Below are 22723 nucleotides of genomic sequence, written 5' to 3'. Positions count from 1 at the left end.
TATTCGTAAATCAGGGTGGAAAATAAGTATTTGGTCAATAACAAAAATACAACTCAATACTTTGTAACATAACCTTTGTTGGCAATAACAGAGGTCAAACGTTTACTATCGGTCTTTACCAGGTTTGCACACACAGTAGCTGGTATTTTGGCCCATTCCTCCATGCAGATCTTCTCGAGAGCAGTGATGTTTTGGGGCTGTCGCCGAGCAACACGGACTTTCAACTCCCGCCACAGATTTTCTATGGGGTTGAGGTCTGGAGACTGGCTAGGCCACTCCAGGACTTTCAAATGCTTCTTACGGAGCCACTCCTTTGTTGCCCGGGTGGTGTGTTTTGGATCATTGTCATGTTGGAAGACCCAGCCTCGTTTCATCTTCAAGGTTCTCACTGATGGAAGGAGGTTTTGGCTCAAAATCTCACGATACATGGCCCCATTCATTCTGTCCTTAACACGGATCAGTCGTCCTGTCCCCTTGGCAGAAAAACAGCCCCATAGCATGATGTTTCCACCCCCATGCTTCACAGTAGGTATGGTGTTCTTGGGATGCAACTCAGTATTCTTCTTCCTCCAAACACGACGAGTTGAGTTTATACCAAAAAGTTCTACTTTGGTTTCATCTGACCACATGACATTCTCCCAATCCTCTGCTGTATCATCCATGTGCTCTCTGGCAAACTTCAGACGGGCCTGGACATGCACTGGCTTCAGCAGCGGAACACGTCTGGCACCGGAGTTTGGAGTCTGACTGTTTGAGGCTGTGGACAGGTGTCTTTTATACAGATGATGAGTTCAAACAGGTGCCATTCATACAGGTAACGAGTGGGGGACAGAAGTGGGGGACCTGTAACGTCTTACAGAAGACGTTACAGGTCTGTGAGAGCCAGAGATTTTCCTTGTTTGAGGTGACCAAATACTTATTTTCCACCCTGATTTACGAATAAATTCTTTACAAATCCTACCATGTGGATTCATGGATTTTTTTTTCACATTCTGTCTCTCACAGTTGAAGTGTACCTCTGGTGCAAATTACTGACCTCTGTCATCATTTTAAGTGGGGGAACTTGCACAATCGGTGGCTGACTAAATACTTTTTTGCCCCACTGTACTGCTAACATTTAGGAATGATACTGGTAAACAGGGACTCTAAATAACACAATTTGTATACAAATATGTCTCGTTTGACCTATGACCTCACTTTGGCATTTTACATCTGCCTCTCTTTCAGCTTGAGCCCAACATCTGTTAGATTCTTAAAGAAAGTACTGTCAAGACAAATAATGAATCCACATAAATAATTAGTAATTATTCTCAGGATGATGTCAGTAATTACAAAAGCCTGCCCTAGGCACTTGTTTTTACTGCACTACAAACCTCTTAAAGTACATTTACAAAGAACAAAGACAACAAAGTGAATATATACAAAATGCAGCACTATTACCTTTCAAGTAAATACTGCCCAGAGAGCGAGTTTCTTGGCAGAGGTTTGAGCTCTGAGTGCTTCTTTGTTTTGCTAATAGTTGCAAAAGTGCTCATGAAGGAAGTTTGTTTGGTAATAACCCTGAATAAAACACGACACACACACACACACACACACACACACACCCAGTCTGAACACTTTAATGTGAACACAGATCAGTAAACTGTAGGGTAATACAAATAGCACACATCGAGTCTCACTCAACCCACAGAGGAAAAACATCAGTCCACGGCACGAGAGCTGAACGAAGCTTGACGGGCTTCACTCGGATACTTATGGAGTGTATTTAAAAAAAAAAAAAAAAAAAAAAAAAAAAAAAAGGAAAAACACTTTCATATGGCAGGATGTGTTAACCATCAGTGTCTGGTTAAAGGACTCGCGTCTCTATTCTGGTTCATAAGTCAATTATAGACGATTCTGAGCTCTGTCGAGTCAGCAGAGGCGGCGCGTGGCCGGTCGGGAGAGTCTGGAGGCACAGTCAGCAGTGGTAATCTTTAACTTGAGCAATACGAGGTGAGCGGTTTAACAGTTTTCTGCGGTGTTCGGTTCAATAGGGAACTGAGGTAACGCGCTAGAATTGATGTCCTCAGGAACATAAGAGGAGACTGGGTGATATAAAGCCATTAGTACAACCCGGACTCTTAGATTTAGAGTTCATTTATTAGATTTGAAGAAACCTACAAAGTACTGAAATGAAGGTGTTGGCGAATAAAGCTGATATGATTGACACCCTGAAACAAGGAGACTAGCATGTCCTCAGTCCTGATTCCCTGTCAATGTAATACAAAATCTGTTAAAACAGGCTCACACGATGGTCTGGCAAATATAATATTTAATAGTAAGAAGGCAACTGGCTCAACTAGGCTGTCTATTTTTTTTTTTTTTTTTTATTTACTTGTTAAGGCCACGCGGCTGCTAAAAAACTAAATAAAACCTGCCAAAATACCCTGATCAGGAAAAAAATAAAAAAAAGAACAAACAGCCACAGCTAAAGCGAGGGAATGCAAGGGGGTTAGAGGTAACTGCTTTCCCTCTTCTCTCAGCAGAATTTGCTGGCTGTTCGACTATCTGGAAAAAAGAAGTGGCCTGAATTCCAAATAATTTAACAAGACCCAACTACAAATAATCTGCTCAAAGGCTTTAGGCGGGCTGTGTCCAAGATTTGTGTCCAGCAATTACTGCTCAGTGACCGTACAGCGATCGTGTGCACGCAGCACTTTAGCTTCCTGTACAATTCTTTCCAAGGCAGATCGTGGTAATCGTACAAAACAATGTGAAAAAGAGAGAAAAGAAAGGAAGGAAAAAAGTGATAGGAATCAAATTTGCTTGTTAACAGATGCTTTTTTTTTTTTTTTTTTTCCTTTTTTATAAACAAACTGTAACCAAAAATCTGGATAATGAACACCATTTACTTTCTCCGGTTTTTTTTTTTAAGATGTCATTCTTGTAATAAAGGCTGGTGCAAACAAAAATCAATCAGCGTTGCTATGGGAGGAATGATGAAGTGATTGGAATTTAGAAGAAAAGGAAAATAGATGGAACCGCAGGAGAGGAGTGAGCAAGCTGATGGACGGAGAGAGCAAAAGACTGAAACAATCCAATATCCAGGGGGAGGTGGGAATGATGGCAAGAAAAAAAAGAAAAGCGGAAACAAAGCAGAGGAAGACATTGGTGGACCAGCGAGCGAGTGTGGGAAGGGGGGAAAAAAAATCAAAAAAATCAGTCCTTCCAATCCTTCTTGATAGCGAGGCTCCATTCCCAAGACAGGTGATCGTTTTTGTCGTCATCGGTGAACTTGGACTTGATATGGTAGGTGCCGCGGGCCAGCATCCCTTTTGGGGCTTCCTCCATTGTGGTGAGGAACTCGTACTCCTCGCTTGGTCTGGGGCCGTAGCTGCCCACCATGTAATCAGACTTGTCAACTGCACATCACAGAGGGAAAGAAAAAGGAGAACTTTAGGATCAAGAGGCAGACTCACTAGTTTTTATTTTGTTTTGCCTTTTGTTTTTAAGTCAGTTTAGCTCCAGCATGGATTTTTATCATATGAAAATGGTTATAGTTTTAGTTTCATTGTTTTTTAATAATTACTGTATGGTGACCATGTATGAGAGGCAAGGTTTAGGAAAATCAGTACAGCTTTATAAAAAAAAAACAAAAAAAAACAGCAGAGTGAGATGATTTGAGCAGGCTCACCTTTAACTCCTTTCCTGAAAGTTTGCTGCATGTACTTCAGGCCTGACACGATCTCTTTGTTGACCTGCAGAAGGCAACAAGAGTTAAATTCCTCTGAAAAGCCTCTGACGATAATGATAGTGCTCTGCAGACTGCAGTTACATCTCCAGCAGTGCTGTAACAACAACACTGCGACGTAAACAGAGCGCAGTGGCGAGTGTGACAAACACCAGACTCTCACCTTGAAGCAGATCTTTATTCTGTACTCAACTCCCTCCTTCATCGGAAACGGGTTCTTCCTGAAGCCTTCCAGGTCCCCTGGCAGAAAGCAACACAGCAGGGACAGAAGAGTCAGATTCTTTCCACTTTGACAATAAATAAATAAATAAATAAATAAATAAATATAGCAGGCTGATAAACAGTTCCCGTGGATTTTGGGGTTTCAACACCCTGTAGTAAGAATAATGACCACCAGGGGGAACAATGTCACAAGTGAGCCTCTGCTCTGCTGGAGGGGGCTGAAGTTTCAGGAAATGGCTCATTAACGCGGACACATAGGAATCAAGTCGACACCGATTAGTGAACTAATGACCCAGCAGGCCTATGACCCCCACCACACACACACACACACACACACACACACACACAACAATGAGACTTGTATGCCAGCCTCACTTCTGCTCACTTATTTTAGATTTCTAGTTTCTAAACTAAAATCGGCACGGACACACCTGCTCTACTTACCAGTCAGATCGAGGACCAGATTGTTTGGAGCCGTATCGCACACCAGAACCATCTTCGTCACCTGGACGTTGGGGACAGTGGGATCTAAGACAAGAAGAAGTCACGCAATTAAAAACATCGTCACAGTATAGCAGGAGATAGAAAATCTCATTAGTTTGAATAAAACAACAGAAAAATGCTCAGGGGAGGTGTTACGTACACACACATCCATTTGTGTGTATATAACTACTCGAACACTCACTCTACGTTGCATTTAATTTCAGTGAAATTTGTCTAAAACATTAAACGCTCGTATCTGGAGAGTTAGAAACGCCATAACAATCTCTGCTTTTCAAGCTCTTGAACTGAAATTGTACTCCGGAAAGGATTTGCTTTACTTTGCACACGTGGAGTTGCTCTACTTTCATGAATACTGTGCTAAAATTAGTAATTTAAAGCCTTTTAACTAACAAAGATTTCAGATCAACAGTACCAGCATGCTGTATGACAGTAAATCTGTATATTTTTAAACAGATTTCTTTGCTGAGAATATAACTCAATGGCAAAAATACAGGAAAGAGTCTGTCTGAGCTGTTAATGACTAGTTTCTGACTCATAAGCTCAGTTTTCAATATTCTAACTGTTTCTACAACAAATTCCTGGCCTTGTGATACGCCGTGCTATTGGTAGGACAAACATGTTGAGCAACAACGTTGGCAGGTTTATTAAAGAATGACTTTAACATACTTTTGTCATGTCGTCACTACACAGGTTTTAATCATAAATTTAAAAAAGGCACAAGCTAAATCCACAAGAAAAAACACTCCAACTCTTCTTGAAATCAACGCGTATTTAAGCTTATTGACGTATGTTAATTAACATCAACACACCAACGACTACAGCAGCCGCGTTTCCCAGCAGCGCCTCCTTGTACTTGCGCAGGCTCTCGTCATCTTGGTCCAGCTCCTGGATCTCCTTCAAGCTCTTCTGGGCGGGGGGTTTGTAGTTGACAGAAGAGTCGCTCTCATCATTGGCTGCTGCGATCGCTGCCAGCTCCTCTGGTGTGGGCTCGTGCTCTGCCATGGTGTGCTAATTGCAGCAGGAAACATTGACAGAAGAGAGAGGAAGGGTTAGATGACAGGAAAGTAGAGTAATACACTTTGACCAACAGAGGTTCGCACCACAGACTGCTTCTCCTTTTCACTCTTGCTACGAAGCAAAGTAGCGACGGGCTGTTTAAGACTTCCAGCTGCTGGGATTCATTATCCTGAGGGATAACAAACTTTGACCTGGGCGCAGCACTCTAAAGCTGCAGGTCATGTAGGAAGAAACAGCCTATTCTACTGCTTTAATAGTTCACATGCTGAAAGACAAAGTAATGGCATCTGCTCTGCAAAAACTTTCACTTCAGAGCAACTTCCCTGTTCAAACAGAGTGACAAAAGGAACAATCCACAGAGCTCGTGTGCACTATTTTCTTCATTAACAGGCAGCTGGCAACAGGTCAGCTATATTGAAATAAACCAAAGATGAGTCAGTTTTGTGCCTTGCGGGCAACTTTCACATTATTTTGACAAGAGCCCAGCCACTTCCAAAGCCCCTTTGTTTATTCAACACCTCAACACAGACTTGCACATATGCACACACCCTAGCAGACACGAGCCAAGACACATGACACTCTAACCCTCGCAGTCTACTTGGCGGACCAGCCAGTTTCCCTGATGTCGCAGCGATGACATACAGCAGAGGTTGGTGGTCTAAGAAGCTGATGGTTATCTGAGCTCCATGCTGTCCTAGTCTCTCCGGCTCAACAGCAAGTAAAAAACAGCAATGCGCGCGTGGCCGTTTACACCCAGCTGTGCTCTCACAACCACTCTTACTGCTAATTGCCAGTGATTCTGAGCAGGCAACAGCACAGTAACACAATGAGACCTTGGACAACAAACCTGCTCTAGTTATGCAATTTATAACATCTGGTGCACAAATGCTGGGCAAAGCCTGCACAGTGCTGTTCAACACATGCAGCTGGATGATGGTACTGTGTAACACTTGCGTGAGGTCTGTTCTGCAAGCACAACAAGATGAGAACAGAACCTGCAGTCATCAACAAACTGATAGCACTTTTCTACTCTTATCGACCACTGAAGCCTCACGTACAGTGCAAACCACAGTCGCAGTCATACAGTGCTTTATCGACTTGAAGCAGTTGATTTATCACACATAGAAAGCAAGAAGGCAGAGACCTGCAACGGAAACACAAAGACCAGCTTTCATGCACTTTGCCCTTTGAGGCGAATCTCAAAGCAACTCTAAACTTCTAACAAAATTAGAAGAAGTGACACTACTTACTGTCAAATAATGAGGCAACACAGCAGAAAGCTCTTTCTGGTCAGCGACAATTATTTATTAATCTGCAGGTGTTGCCCTGTCTTGCCATGAACAGAACATTCCTCCTAGCTAGCGAGCAGCTACACCCTCAAATGTCTCATCCTGCGTGTTTGCATGTTGAAAGAACTTCCTGTACTGCGCTGAATTTAACCATGCATCAACACGGGCCACACGTATCACTGTTTTAAACTGTGCAAAAATGTGCAGTATTGCATTAAACTGAAAGAGGAAGATTAGAGCACCAACTTCTTCTCCTTTAAACTCTTAGTTACACATGCTACAAAGATGCAGGCAGTGACTAACACCTCAGCTTCTTTTTCTTTTGTACTGTTGCAAATCAGGTTAACCCGGGAGGTAATGACACAATGAACGGGTACAGGCAAGCTAACAAATGCGGATAAAGCAAACGCACAAGAACCCACCAGACAAACAACCCTTAAGTGGCGACAGCTTACGAGGCCAGTTTCACCTGCTCAGTACAGGTTGTTACCCTCGGCAGCAGAATACAGCTGACACAACCTCACCCATTGCAGCAAATCACACTCAGCAAATGAACAGTGTTGAAAAAAAACAAAACTGGTTTGTTGATCCGCCTAACCCTCTGCTCTGCTCTATTTTGCCTCCATATACAGTTGGGCATTAGCCAAGCAGGAACTGAGAATGCAGCACAGTTTGTTTTTTTTGTTTTCCCCAAATTGGGCCTCTATGCTCCCATAAAAGCACAAATTCCTCTTATCCCAATAGCTTGCTGGTTTGGCCTGTCAGCTGTGTGAGTGTTTCCTGGTCAAAAAGACAGGGAGAAAGAGACGGAGAAGAAAATCAGACCAGATATCACAGTGATGTGTCATATCATTCTTCAAGGCACAGGTTGTTTTTCTCGCTTCCTCTTCTCGACTTTCAATGCACTCCTTGTGACGGCTGTGCAGCGAGCAGCATTGTGACTGCAGCATACCAAACTGTCACACAGCAGGAAGTGCTCAGTCACAGAGAACTGGCATGTTTCTCTACTGGAAACTATTCTGAAAATCTCAAGTCAAAACTTCTCTGTCCTAAATCTCAGCTGTTAGTGTATAAAAATTATTATTTTTTGACTGGATCAGTACCTCACCTCCAAGATGAAAGTATGGCTGAATCTAATAACTATATACTATTCAGTTAGTGATTCTAAACCACTAGGTAAGTCACAAAGCAAACCTTGAACTGAGCTTCTACACCGTTGGCATTTTGAAACCGCAAATTTTTACATCGCAACGGAGACGCGCCAAGCTTTACTCTCCTTTTTTGACTCCAATGGGGGCCGAAATACAACAAAATGATTCTATTCTATTCAACCAGAGCTAAAACTAGACTGAGATCATAAAATCATCAAGACAGGTCATAAAATCAGAACATGGTTTAATTGCTTTAATTGTTGTACAGCGCTTTGTGAGCTCTATATAAAGAAGCTTTACTAAGAACACATGAAAAGCAGGTTTGCATTATGGCATTGCTGGCACAAGTAAGCATGCAGGGTTAAGACACTTCCTGCTTCCATTTTCATGCTTGGAAAACGGAAGCCAGTGTGTCCATCTTTTGTATACAGTGTACGATTGGATAACATTTTCCCAGAAAAACATGATTATGGTGCACAAAGAAACAGTTTCCAAATTTGTCTCTAATGATACTAAGCCTGGTAATGACTAGACTGACGTGAAATACAATCACCATAATAAATGCAGGCAGTCATTTCTGAACTGTAAAACTGCAGGGCATCTGATGAAGTTATTCCAGTGCATCGAGCCACATTTACCAACATAAGCACCAAGAAATTATAGATACGGCTGTTCTAAGTGTGGCAGACAGCCACATCACTTCAAGTTACCATCTTAATCAAGTGTGAAATTGTTGATTCAGCATATTTTTAAAGAGAGCCCTTCCCCCCTCGCTCAATCCATGTGGCTTGTGGCTAAGCAGCTACATACTGAGCTGACAGGAAAAGGCCCCGTCATTGTTCTGCCTGCTGGGAATCAACACAGAGGTCATGAGATCGTGTAAACCCACACTGGGATGTGCTGCTGTCCCAACCTTCACCTGTGCTACTTTCTCCTTACAGGTGATAATCTCGCCGCTTGGCTGGACTAAGCAGCACAAATTTACAAACATACCAGGCTTGGCAGGAGTTGAGGCTTGAGATTAGTCTTGCTCCCTAGCAACACTGCTGAGCAATAAGAAAAGGTGGGATTATGGATCACAAGGCATTCGGGGCCAGGAGAGGAAAGTGTTTGTGTGGAAGTGTCGCTGGTGACGCACCACGAAGCTCTCCTGCTGAAACATTAGTGACTGTGGCAAGTTATTGAGGTTAAGGAGGCACCAGGTAATCCCTGTGGGATGACACAAGAGCTACAGGTGTCATTAATATATGTGTGTGAGTGTTCATAAGGGTAATGAACTAGATATTATATTACTGAAACATCCATACAATGAAAGCAAACTTGTGGTTCTTGTGTTTGTCCTCATCTTTCAGGTTGCATATTGTTGTTATTGAATATCTACTTTTAACCATTAATGAGGTGAATAAAAAAAGTTATTCTTTCATATGCCACATCCCCTGGACAGAAATACTAGAAAACAAATTTTATAGAGTTTTTAAATCAAAGTTAAAGTCAACTTTTTATTCTCTACTAAAATACTGAGCATTATTTCGATAGTAAATAGAGATTAGAAGTGATGTATTCTGTATTTCCCTGGTTTACTTTCATTAAGCACCATGAACGGCATTATTTAAAAATTAAAATGTAACATTTATTATATATTTATAGAATATCTAATATATATATAAAAAAATAATAAAACATGGTTATGAGTTTAATCTACTAAAATTACTTAGATTTAACCTGGGTTTTTAGATCATGGAAAGTCAGGGTTCACAAAGCATTTTCTTTAGTTGTTGTTGGCATTTATTTTGATTTGCTGTTTGAGCATATTGGCATAATGTGGTTGGTGCTGGCATCACCTAACCAATCCTAAATATGGGATTAGAGCTACAGACTTCTAACAACAAACTGTAATCCTGAGAAAACATGAGGAAGTAAAAGACAAAACCCAAATGAATCCCAGCAACTGCAACAACAAAGTCTCAATAGATGCGACTCTAAATACAATCACGTATTCTATTCAATTTGTAGGCTGTGTAGGTATATCATTTTGATGTCCAAGACAGTTTTAGCCTTATTTAGTCTCAGGAGTGAGCACTTCAAAGGTATGCCTATAGATATAAAAGGTCAACAAGTGTGCTACAAGCCTTTGGAGCATCTGTTAAAAGGACTGTGACTACACAAAGCATATGTAGCAATAAAATTGCTTAGAAATAATTTGCAGAAAGCAGGAACAAAAAAAAGAAAAAAAAAAAAGAGGACATAATAGTTTCCTCTGTAGAGAATCAAACATTTACTGATGCCGTTCAAAGAAAGCCAAAGGGCTTACACACACATTTTAGGGTCCATCTCACTGTCTGCACTCAAAGGTTGATCGCTCATTTATTATCTGCTTTAAGGTGTCTGAAGATCCAGCATAAACTATCACGACAACAACAGGTTAATGTAGAGGTTTACCCCTGAGGCTACCTGGATAAGCCAGTTACCATCCCTCACAGTCCAGCCCTCTGGCCGTGGAAGATTTGATGTAATCTTATGAGCTCCGTTTAGAGCCACTGGTAATGCAATAGATGCTGCTGTTCAGGTTCTTCACTGCAGGCAAAGGGCAATGGAGCGGAGGGGGGAGGGGGACAACAAACAGCATATCACAGGCTGGAGTAAAGGCAAAAGAGAGCTGCAAACTGGAAAACCCTGAATGCACGCAGGTTCAGCAACAACTCATATTTGTTAAGAATACTTTTTATTAGCCAGGTTTTCCAGTGATTAGGCACATACAGCAGCCAGGTGCAGGACAAAGTAAACCAATATGGGAAGCCTGCTTTACTGATAAATCAAAAAGTGGAAGTATTATCGCTGATAACTTACAGTCTGAATTTGTTTCATGGAATAAAGCACACGTTTACCTCAGAGACAAGAACAGGACATGAACAGCGCTTTACTAGACCTTTATGAGGTGACATTTAGCTCCTGGCCTTAACTCTATTCTAGAAAGTGATGCTTTGATCCTCTCAGCTCTCTGTGTTCTTGCTCTTTCATGCAGCTCTCAGTGCACATAAGCCCTTTGGAGTCGTTCAATTTTACCTACACAATCTCTCTACAGTTGCACTTTGCTTTAGCGGCGACTTCTCTGATTTGGGTGCGCCACAAAAATCCTAATCATCAAATCAGCAGATTGGGATTTGATTCGAAATGAACTACCCTGCAATGACTGTAATGGAAAGGGGTGCTGCTGTAAGACCACATCCTGTATCCACCGTCTCTGTAGTTCAACATTTTTTTTTTCATGCATACAGATCGAGAATATTTCACATGTATCAGATAATGTAACTATTATATCGTTCCGCTGTTATCTTGCTGTCATTTTAAGCTTTTTTTTATTTTATTTATCTCAGTAGAAAATTGTGCACTTAGCACAATGACTGCAAAGAGCAGCGCTTTGGTGGCATGAATTAAGACCTGCACCACACACCACATGAAAATACCTTTCTGCTGTGCATCTGAGTAATGCAGAGCCCCCATGTTTGATGAAACTGATTAAGCCCGCAGCACATGTCTTCAAATAAGGAAGCCTTGCACCTCAGGCAGCAACTGAACCATTTTGTCTGTCAAGAAATTACTGCAAGCTTCCTTTTTCAGGCGGGCTTGATGATTCATATCCTTTAACGCGCTAACCACAGCACTGCACAACTCATCTTCTTCAAGCTAACCTGGGGGCCTAACTTAATCCAAGCTAAGCATTTTTTTAATGATAGAAATGCTAGAAGGCCTGCTCCTGAAGCCTCTAAAAAAAGAAGAAAAAAAACATGATAGGTTCAATCAAGTTGTAGGGGCAGTGCTAACATGCCAAATCTTTGAGGAAGTGCTGTAGAGCTGATGCAATCCAGAGGAACCCAACCCTAACAAATATAGACAAGTGGGTAGGATAAAAACAGAAATGCAATGAGATAAGGAGTGGAGGAGTATGCAGGGACACTGGTAAATCGGTTTAACATGTACTAATGAATAAAAGACTAAAATGTCACAGAAAGGGTTTAAATCCATGGTCAATGAGCAGCAGAAAGAACAGGAGTGGCTGTGAGAGAACAGAAAAGCAAAACATGTCTTCATCCCCAAGAAGGCCCAGGATAAATAGGAAGCTTTAAAAATAGCCGGTGAGAAATCCCTTCGAACAGCAGCAGGAAGCTAAGCGTGAATGGGAGAGCCAAGGCGCCAGCCACGCTGAAAGGTCAGGGCTTTGCGCTGCTACGCTGGCTAAGAAAGTCCACTAGAAAAGTGTGGCACATGGAGAAAAACAATGATTTGGTTAAAATCTCTTTTGTTATGTAAACTGAGAAGGGCAAATGCATCATCAACTTTACTTTGTCAGTTCATAGAAATATGCTCCAGCCATTTTTGCAGTTCAGGCCTGTGGTTTTGACCCTTGCACTCTTCACTGTGAGTTGCTGGAACATGTTTGAAGATTATAGCAGTGTCAGGAAAGCACACCAAAAATGTTAAGTACCGACCCTAAATGGGTCTTTCTCCTTTCTTTTCTAAACCTCTGTAGGCCTCTCCTCACACCAGAGGAAATAAACTGCTGCAAGACACATCCGCCCGCCACTGGAAGCTCGCAACATTTTAAATATGAGGTGAAGCAAGTGAACAATTCACGGCAGAAGTTGATTAAACAGAAGGTTCTCGACCTTCTATAAGAAAAGAAGGGGCCAAAAAATCCTCTACTTATCATGCACACACATATACAGGAAGGAAAGGGAGGCTTCACGGTTTGTGTGATCACGCTGAGAAATCACTTGCCAGCCATTCAGCCAAAAGCACACAGCTTAACTATCACACCCAAAGTGCTCAAGAAGTTACTCGATCTTGGCAGATTTGATCGACGTGCTCTGATTAATTGTTTGCAAGTAAAAAACAAAAAAAGCCAAAATGGTGGCTGCTTCAAGTGTAAGCTAATTCAAATTAAAAGACAGATGAGTTCCAGGAAGTGGCTGAAAAATGTTCCTCATATAAAGGACATGATCATGAAGAATGTGTTAAAGCAGACTAAACTACTAATTTGAACAAATCCCCTACTTTACTGGTCAGTGCAATCACTTTATGTGTGTGCTTTTAACAGCAACGGGTGACATTTCGTTACTTAATAGCCCCAACCCTCTCAGCTCAGATCGGGTTCAACACCCGGAAATTCACAACTAACCGACGGCTTCGAACAACCTTACAGTGACTTCGCTGTAATTTTAAGAAAACGACATTAGTGCAACTACGGGAGTATAACATGCTATTAAAAAGTAGTTCCTTAACTACAGTAAGCGATTATTTGGTAAACATTTTTTCTAGAATTCAGGTTCAAGCGGTAAGTTAGCCGTTTTTTTTTCCTTTTTTCTTAGCAAGTAATCGATAGAAATTTGCCGGAGCAGCTTAAGGACGTATATTAACGCACATTTAACAGAATAAAATACATTATAAGAAGACTTAAGTGGGTGTTTTATCTACTCTTACCGTTTTACTTGTGGTTGGCTGGAAACGTCTCCTGTGAATGGGAGTGCAGTGAAGCGGCAGAGGAAAATCTGAGCCCGGTGCCGCTGACGGGCACAATGTCCGGTATGCCACCTTCAAAATAAAGGGCGACAAAAAACACATTTTTAAAAACGTAGCCCCAGCTGCACGCAGTATAGATACAATACATTTTAAAAATAGAAAATATCCACAACAAAGTATTTTTTAAGCTCGACTATGAATTTTCTTTGTATGTGGTTCAAATAACTTAATGTTAAGTACAATTTAGAATAGTATTTTTACTGAGTGGGGACTTCTAGTTTTAGTATCTTTATACTTGTGTGACAGTGCATTTTAATTAATCGTGTATGAATTGCTATTGTTTATTTTTTTATATGAGTTCAAATAAACTGCAAAACTACATTTCAGTCCATCAGTAACTCATAAACTATATATGTAACGTTCTTATTTGTATTATGGGTAGACTATTTATGTTTTCTGAATGCATAACCTATACTTCACACTGAAGTGTGAAGCTAGCATCGAATTGTCACTTTTACCTATAAATCGTACTACGCTGCTATATGAGAACAATAATAATAATAATGATAATAGAACAGGATAAAACGTTTATGTAAAAGTCGCGCAGATAAGATCAGATGATTTCCACGTATTACCTTGAAAGCCAACCGGAAACTGTTCTTCTGAACGTTTCACACTTTTTGCCCCGCAACGCTTCCGGGAAATATGCGCTTCGACACGCGTGGGCATGCAGATGTAGTTACCTTTTGTGGCTGTTTTTACACTACGTTCACTTCACGCCCTCTTTGGTTTTTAGTCACTTGATCACATCTGTAGCACAGCACATAAGCCTCTTTACAGACTTGAGATTTAATACACGCCTGTGTGCTTGCAAAAGGCGTGGTGACGAGCACATACTGAAAACTTAAAGGTATATAGCAGAGCAGGGTGCCATCTAGTGGCTGTACTTCAACAGTATCATTTTCTGCAGCAAATAGAGCACGTTGGGCCTACAACTAATGCGTGCATTACAATTAATCCAGTCCTCCATCTGCTAGTTAGCAAAGGTTTTCGAAACCCAAGTTCTAGGCCACTCCTTTTATTTTTCCATTTAAATGGCAAATCTGTATTTTACAGTTGTTGCAAGTTTCCAAAACAATGCAAATGTTTATTCCAAAATACAGAAACGTCAGCAAATACAGGTCTTTAATCCTGATACGCTACAGGTGAAATAATACATTTTATAGTGAACTATAGTGCACAAGTAGACATATGACCAGAAAAAACAAAAAAACAAAGAAAAACAAAACCCAAACAAAGGGACATTTAATGTGGTTAATATGCACTGCAGGTTTTTATTACAATTGTTTAACTACAGGGTAGAAGAACAAACTGGGGAAACCCAGTTCCATAACCTACAGTTGAAACCATTTTTTTCCACCAGAAGAGAGAGGAGGAGGAGGAAAAAAAAAAAAAAAAAAAAAAAAAAAAATCACAAACAAAACTGGTAAAAAACACTTTGGAGCATTTAAAACAAGAGGTGGGGCAATATTTTCAATCACATTAGAAGACAACCAAGTGTAAAATAATCTGCACATTTGTAACAGCCACCCTTCTGTGCAGACAGGAAGGGACGACGACCCTCAGGAGCTTGTTTTTACGTTCTTAGCTGGTGTCCATCTGAGAAAACAAACCAAGAGTTAATTAGACATGTGAGAAAATGGACAATCCGTTACTCAGAAGAAATCATATTTAAAAGTTTCAGGTAGACATACCCTGGCATTGTAGGCATCTAACTGGGCATCGAGCTCCTCTGCTGACAGCTGCTGCTTGCTACTACCGCCACGGCCGCCTCGTCCTCGTCCTCTAGGGCCACCTGCACCACGCCCTCCACGGCCTCTCTGCATGCCTCCAAAGCCGCCACCACCACGACTTCTGTTCATCATGCCTCCTCCGCCGCCTCTGTTCAGACTGAAGATAAAGGAGCCTTTACACATCGAGTCATCAAATGCATTTGCTGCCCCCTCCCAAACAAAAAGAAATATTAACGTACCCCTGCATTGGCCGTCTCTGTGTGTCGATCTGTGATGTGACGAGCTGAATGTTCATAGGCCGCCCTAAAAACACAAACACCATGAACCTCAAAATCTTTACAGAAGCAGCGAACTTTAAGAAACTGTTTATACTGGCAGGTCAAAGAACGTAAGACTTACCATCCAGTGGGATGCCGTTGTATTGCTTCATGGCCTTGAGCGCATCTGCCCTCCTTTCAAAGTGGACATCGGCAGTTCCCAGGCTTCTTCCTGATCGGTCGTAATGAACTGCGGCCTTTTTCAGAGTTCCAAACTCAGCAAAAAGTTCCTAAAAAACACACGCCCAAAACAATTGGTCCCTCTTGATCCAGACTGTTAAACACACCAACCCAGGCCAAGAATCACAAACAACTTAGAATACCTGAATATCTGCATCTGAGACCCCAAAGTCGAGATTGGACACGAGGAGCTTCCCTCCAGTTTCCACGCCAGCTCCTCCTCCACCTCCAGCAGCACCATTGAAGCCGCTGAAGCCGTTGTCGAACATGTCGTGCTGCCACTTATCTGGAAGCTGTTTAGGCTGCAACAGACGAAAGAGAACGCACCTGCTGACTTCAGGATCCCCTTGCCTCTGCTATTCACAGAGTCCACACGGCTGGGTGTTGGGGCAAGCAGGGGCTCCACTTCCAAAATGGCCAGGGTGCTCAGGTCCCCCAAGAGGATCCCCACTATTCCCTGCCCACCCCAATCACTACAAGCAAGTGAATCACTTCAGACATATAAGGACATACACAAGACAACTTAATATATATAGAATAATTAAAAGGCAAGGGGATGTCTTGTATACAACCTGTACATGCATACACTTTGGATACATTTTCTTTCTTTTTTTTTTTAAAGTACATGTCTTTTCAATGACCAAGTTCAAATGGAGCCAACTGATTTTATTATAGCCCACTCCCACCCATAATCTCTATGTTTAAACCCAAACAACCTCCCATGCTAGCTACAAAAATTGCCCACTGTTTTCTTGCCAGCTGCACCTCCACCAGAGGCCCTCCAGACATGATCCTCAGGGACACAGGGGGTCGCCGTCTGAAGCAGCGTTGCCTCCAGCGTTGCACCATGTTTTCCAGGCCCGCCCAAGAGTTCTTTACCAAGCCACGAAAAGGGCTTTCATGAAGGGGGAAATGTCCATAGGATGAGTGGGGAAGGGGATGTAAACAAACTGAAAGGGGGCCCAGCTATCCCCCCATCAATGAGCGTGGATTATCTGAGCGTCCATTTTGAGACACGCCATTTTGACTGGGGCTTTGTTTAGATATTCATTCACAATTAAGGAGTGATGATTTGCCTTAACATGAAAACTATCAGAGAGGAGGTTTAAAGTCCACTGATCCATCCAAACAGCAACAGCCACACCGGTTGAATAGCCACCAAAATGGGCCTTGCTGAGAAGAGCGTCAGCCACTCCCGAACAAAAGGCCGTCTGGTCGCTGCGCTGGGACTTGACCAAAAAAAAAAAAAAAAGGAGGAAGGATTTTGCTCCCACGATAGTAGCGTGCGGGTAGACTTTGTCGTTGATGAGATTTCCTTTCACCATCAATTTGACACAAGAGGTGGAAAAGCACCGATATGGACCTTGGACGACTAGCTCTAAATTAAGGTGCTTGATTCAAAATGGCGCCGCTTCGGCCTTTACGATCCAACTTTAGCTAGTTAGCCAACACGGCTAACACAACTGCTCTCTCCAAAAAGGGCTCCTCTTGAAAAAGGATGTAACACATACGGATTGTGGGAGAGGGGACACAATATGCATACAACTTCCATTAATGCTTAGCCGCCAATTATAGAGCTCTCCTCCGAAGGGAAAACTCGGCGGCTAGCAATCATTTTATTCGCTTGACTAGCAAGCTGGCTAGGGGATTAGCTACAGAACGACGTTAACCAGGCATTTTCAGCTTTGTCGAAGGCTTTTCCTTTAACTTTCTCATACCCTGCTGTAAGGCGTTGGTCTGCCTCTAGCGCGTTTCGGGATCTGTCGATTCCTCATCGGGCCGGATCCGCCGCCTCGGCCTCCAAATCCTCCACCGCTGATTCCGAGACGCCCGGGGCCTCCTCCTCCACGGCCGCCTGCGCCTCCGCGGCCTCGACCTCTGCCGCCCCGGACTCCACCTCTCTGCTGCCTGTTCTGCTTGATAATGTCGTCTAGAGACATATCCATTTTATCGGTCATTATGCTGCCCCAATAATGCTAAACTGTTAATGAAATAGTTAAAAAAAAGTAAAGCCCTAGACTTCAATGGTCCCTCTGCCTGCTCTTTCCTCTCTCTCCCCGACGACAAAACACAATGAGCAGACCTTTGCTCAATAAAGAAAAACAGTTTCGTCGCGTATCATACGTAGATATACGTCAACGCGTAGTAACAGCTTTCTGTCCAATCAGACTTTAGTACAAAGTTACCAACAGGGAATTGCTATTGTTTTGCTCCCCAGATGAGTATCGGTAAACAATTAACAGTATCATCCGAAACACTAAATCTACAATTATTCAAATAATCTAAATATTAAATAAATTTACCGTTTTCACTGTAAATTTCATTATTTTGAGTTGTAGTTGAAAGTCTTCAGTACACAAACTACTACAGCTATGTGTGTATAAAATAACTGAAATAAAAACAAACGAAAAATAAAGAAAATGTACCACTGTTAGTCAGTTTGAATAAATATGTACATATTTGTGGCCATAACCGATCGTCATGGTAATTTTTTGGCTTTTAATGATTTCTGTGAACTGACGTTTTCCAGTGTGGAATGATCGTAAAGCACTGGCTAAACTATAGATATACACCCCACAATTGTCCAAACTGCACCTAAACCAGACACTGCCTGCTGACAGTTACATTGCACAAAGTGTTTGGAATAACGAAGAAGTAGGACCACCTCCAAATCACCTCACTTCACATAAAGTCAGTGGCTAAGTGGTTGAAACCTGGACACATTTGGTGTTTCAACAACTGGTTTTGGCATGGATAAACATAAAGCTGCTTCAATGGCCTTCCCAAAGCCCCACTTCAACCCTACTGAAAATCTGTGGACTACACTTAAACGTAAGTGCCAGGAAATCAAGCGATTTAAGTGACCTTTGCAAATTCTGCCCATAAGACTGGTCAAATGTCCACTTAGAATTATGCCAAAAATGTTTATGGCTAACAAAAGTGTGTTATCAAGGTGCAACTTGCTAAATTGTGGGGTGAGCCTGCATGTATACTTCTGCATACATAAATTCAAACTTGTGCGCCCAAATGGTGTTTTTTTTTTCTCAAGTCATCAAATCAAATCAAATCAAATCAAATCACTTTTTATTGTCACATCACATGTGCAGGCACACTGGCACAGCACATGCGAGTGAAATTCTTGTGTGCGAGCCCCACAAGCAACAGAGATGTGCAAACACAACAACACAAACGAGCAAAATACAAGAATGGCCAACCTGAAACTAATAAATATATGTACAATATATAATAGTGTATGCATTTCTGGATGTGTATACTAAATATTTTCCTACGTGTGTGTGTGTGTGTGTGTGTATACACATTTTTACAAATTAAATAGTAAAAAAATAAAATAAAATAATAATAATAATAATAATAATAAAATATATAAAATATACAGAGTTGAATATGTGCAAAACAAGTGGCATTTATATACAGTGTGGAGTGCATAATGTTGAAGTTCCAGTAGTGAAGCTGAGGTGTCTATGACGTGTTCAGCAGTCTGATGGCCTGGTGGAAAAAGCTGTCTCTCAGTCTGCTGGTACGGGACCGGATGCTGCAGAACCTCCTTCCTGATGGAAGCAGTCTGAACAGTTTATGGCTGGGGTGACTGGAGTCCTTGATGATTCTCCCCGCTTTCCTCAGGCACTGCTTCCTGTAGATGTCTTGGAGGGAGGGAAGCTCACCTCCAATTATCCGTTCAGAGCACCGCACTACTCGCTGGAGAGCTTTGCAGTTGTAGGCGGTGCTGTTGCAATACCAGGTGGTGATGCATCCAGTGAGGATGCTCTCAATGGCACAGTGATAGAAGGTCCTGAGGATGCGGGGGCTCATGCCGAATCTTTTCAGTCTCCTGAGAAAGAAGAGGCGCTGCTGCGCCTTCTTCACTGTTTTGTTTGTGTGTACTGACCACGTAAGATCCTCAGCCAGGTGTACGCCAAGGAACCGGAAGCTGCTCACTCTCTCCACAGCAGCGCCGTTGATGGTGATGGGGGTGTGTACTTCTCTGCACCTCCGGAAGTCCACTATCAACTCCTTTGTCTTTGCGACGTTGAGGGTGAGATGGTTGTCTTGACACCAGTGGGTCAGGGCGCTGACCTCCTCCCTGTAAGCCGTCTCATCACCGTTGGTGATAAGACCCACCACTGTAGTGTCGTCCGCAAACTTCACAATGATGTTGGAGCTGTTAGTGGCTGTGCAGTCGTAGGTGTAGAGTGAGTACAGGAGAGGGCTCAGTACACACCCCTGTGGAGCACCAGTGTTCAGTGTGATGGGGGATGAGGTGATGCTGCCCAGTCTGACCACCTGGCGTCTGTCAGACAGGAAGCTAAGGATTCAGCTGCAGAGGGAGCTGCTCAGTCCTAGATCCTGCAGTTTCCTGTCCAGCTTCGAGGGAACGATGGTATTGAATGCTGAGCTGTAATCTACAAACAGCATTCTCACATACGTGTCTCTCTTCTCCAGGTGTGACAGGGCAGTGTGTAGTGTCAGGGCTATGGCATCATCAGTGGACCTGTTGTGGCGGTATGCAAACTGTAGAGGGTCCAGTGAGTCGGGTAGTGCAGAGCAGATGAAGTCCCTGACCAGCTTCTCGAAGCATTTGCTTACGATGGGGGTCAGGGCTACAGGTCGCCAGTCGTTCAATGAGGAGATGGTGGAGGATTTGGGTACAGGGACGATGGTGGCCATTTTGAAGCAGGCTGGGACTACAGACAGAGAGAGGGAAAGGTTGAAGATGTGCGTGAACACTCCAGCCAGCTGAGCCGCGCATGACCTGAGGACGCGGCCGGGAATCCCGTCCGGACCAGTAGCTTTGCGTGCGTTCACCTTCCTGAAGCACTTCCGCACATCCTCCTCAGACACAGTGTGCGTCATTAATGATGTATGGTGTACAATCATTCCACTGTGGAAAAAGAACAGTTCAAAGAAATAATTCATCAAAGTCCAACTGTGTGGATAACAATCTTTAATACAGCGCTTTGAATAAAAGCATAATTTTCCAAGATTGCTTTTTTAGAGCTTAGTAAACAGCTTTTTTACCCTCTGGATCAATTTCAGATTTTTTCCGCATTTAGAAATAGAAAATGCATTGAGTCATATGGTATCCAATTTTTAGGCACTGATGGTGTGATAACAGCTGCAGCTACACAGAGCTGTGCAGGTTGAGATTACCACACTCACAACTAGGTTTGGATATTTTAACAATGCCTGCATTCATCCAGTCCAATTCAATAAATTATTAAAGACATTTTTACCCTTGGCTTAGTTATCCCTTGCTGGCACAATCTGTCAGTTCAGACACAGTTATCTATCACCTATATATCCATCGATATTTTTAACCACACATCCAGTTCACGGTCAGGCAGAGCTGAAAGTGGGCAAGGGGTGGGGTACACCATGCACAGGGTAACACAGAAACACAAATAACCATTTACACCCTTTTGACTACAGCCAGTTTAGAATCACCATTTGATCCAACCTGTATGTTTGGAGATTTAAAGCAGTTAGCTAAGTTAAATTAATCAACAAGATCGAATTGCACTAAATTAAACAAACAGCTGCAAATAATTAAGCTGCAAAATGGATCAGTATATAATGAGATGTTAAAAAAGCTCCTGTAGGTGTTATATAAATGATAATGGACTGGTTCTTATATAGTGCTTTTCTACCCTAGTTGAGCACTCAAAGCACTTTGTACAACATCCCTCATTCACCCATTCATTTCTATGCTTTATCTAACTCCTAAGGGCTTTCTATCAAACACTGACACACATTTACACTTCAATGGATGTATCAGAAAACAACTCTGGGTTCAGACTGGAGCACCCAGGAATCAAGCCAACAATCTTCTGATCCACATCCTGAGCTACAGCCACCCCAGTACTATTATATATACACTATATTGCTCGTCTGTCTTAACACACATGTGAACTTGAGTGACATCCCAATTTTAATTCAGAGGGTTTAATATGATGTCTGCCCACCCGTTGCAGCTAGAACAGCTCCAACTCTTCTGGGAAGACTTTCCACAAGGTTTAGGAGTGTTTATGGGAATTTTGGACCATTCTTCCCAAAGCACATTTGTCAGGTTGGATGAGAAGTCCTGTCTTGCAGTCTAATCTAATTCATGCCAAAGATGTTCTGTTGGGTTGAGGTCAGGACTCTGTGCAGGATAGTCAAGCTCTCACTCATCCATGCCTTTATGGATTTTTCTTTGTGGTCAAGTTGAAACGGGAAGGGGCCATCTCCGAATTGTTGCCCAAAATGTCTTGGTATGCTGAAGCAACAGTTCTTTCACTGGAACTAAGGGGCCGAGCCCAGCTACTGAAAATCAGCTCCACACCTTAATCCCCCGTCTACCAAACTTCACATCTGGTACAATGCAGCAGATAAGTACTGTTGTCCTGGCAACTCCCAAACCCAGACTTGCCAATTGGATTACCAGATAGTAAAGCGTGGCTCATCACTCCAGAGAACACGTCTCGACTGCTCTAGAGTCCAGTGGTGGCGAGCTTTGCACCACTGAATCTGACGCTTTGCATTGCACTTGGTGATGTAAGGATTCAGCGATCTGGAAGGTTGAGTGAATACTTTTGTCATTAAAGTGTATAAGACTGCCTTAAAAAGGAGGTTTTGAGAAATATCAGACCTCTAAAATGGTCATATATGTATGATTTCATAGTAAGATCACCCAACAAGGTCAAGCCTGGTTGTCTTTACCTTTGGAGTATCATCTGCTCCACCCTACACGTTGACTGTGCGTAAAGTGCCTTGCAAAGGGATACATCTAAATTGCTGACTTTTTAAATATTGGATCTGAAAAATAATAAAATACTATAATAATTAAAAAGAAAAACAATTAAAATAATACCAATACTGGTGAAAACAAAGGCTATCTGAACATTTTTGAGCAACAACTCTGGAAACTAGCTGAAAATAAACTGGATCAAAAACTAAATTACAACTCATGACCAATACATAACTAGAATTCTAATGTGATAAAAAT

At 42.3% G+C, this 22723-nt stretch overlaps 2 protein-coding genes across 2 annotated transcripts; both read right to left on the bottom strand.

Annotated features, from left to right (window-relative positions):
• Positions 1 to 1777: 1777 nt before the first annotated feature.
• On the bottom strand, positions 1778 to 13502 carry arhgdia (Rho GDP dissociation inhibitor (GDI) alpha). Its single transcript, XM_085403518.1, has 6 exons — positions 13392 to 13502; positions 5266 to 5464; positions 4397 to 4480; positions 3894 to 3970; positions 3674 to 3737; positions 1778 to 3401 (listed from the first exon to the last, which is right to left on the bottom strand). The coding sequence occupies exons 2-6, from the start codon at positions 5456 to 5458 to the stop codon at positions 3199 to 3201; spliced, it is 621 nt and encodes a 206-aa protein (XP_085259644.1). The 5' UTR covers positions 5459 to 5464; positions 13392 to 13502; the 3' UTR covers positions 1778 to 3198.
• A 1370-nt stretch (positions 13503 to 14872) lies between these two features.
• Positions 14873 to 17799, bottom strand: alyref (Aly/REF export factor). The gene is made up of 6 exons (XM_085403517.1): positions 17439 to 17799; positions 15864 to 16022; positions 15623 to 15770; positions 15463 to 15526; positions 15185 to 15380; positions 14873 to 15089 (listed from the first exon to the last, which is right to left on the bottom strand). The coding sequence occupies exons 1-6, from the start codon at positions 17676 to 17678 to the stop codon at positions 15075 to 15077; spliced, it is 822 nt and encodes a 273-aa protein (XP_085259643.1). The 5' UTR covers positions 17679 to 17799; the 3' UTR covers positions 14873 to 15074.
• Between the last annotated feature and the right edge of the window lie 4924 nt (positions 17800 to 22723).

The sequence above is a fragment of the Rhamphochromis longiceps genome, linkage group LG4, assembly GCF_057381845.1.
Source record: "Rhamphochromis longiceps isolate RC_006_pf linkage group LG4, R_longiceps_female_GT1.1, whole genome shotgun sequence".
NCBI classification, from domain to species: Eukaryota; Metazoa; Chordata; class Actinopteri; order Cichliformes; family Cichlidae; genus Rhamphochromis; species Rhamphochromis longiceps.
Note: the sequence above shows the minus strand (reverse complement) of the source record. Positions and strands in the feature narration are given on the sequence as shown.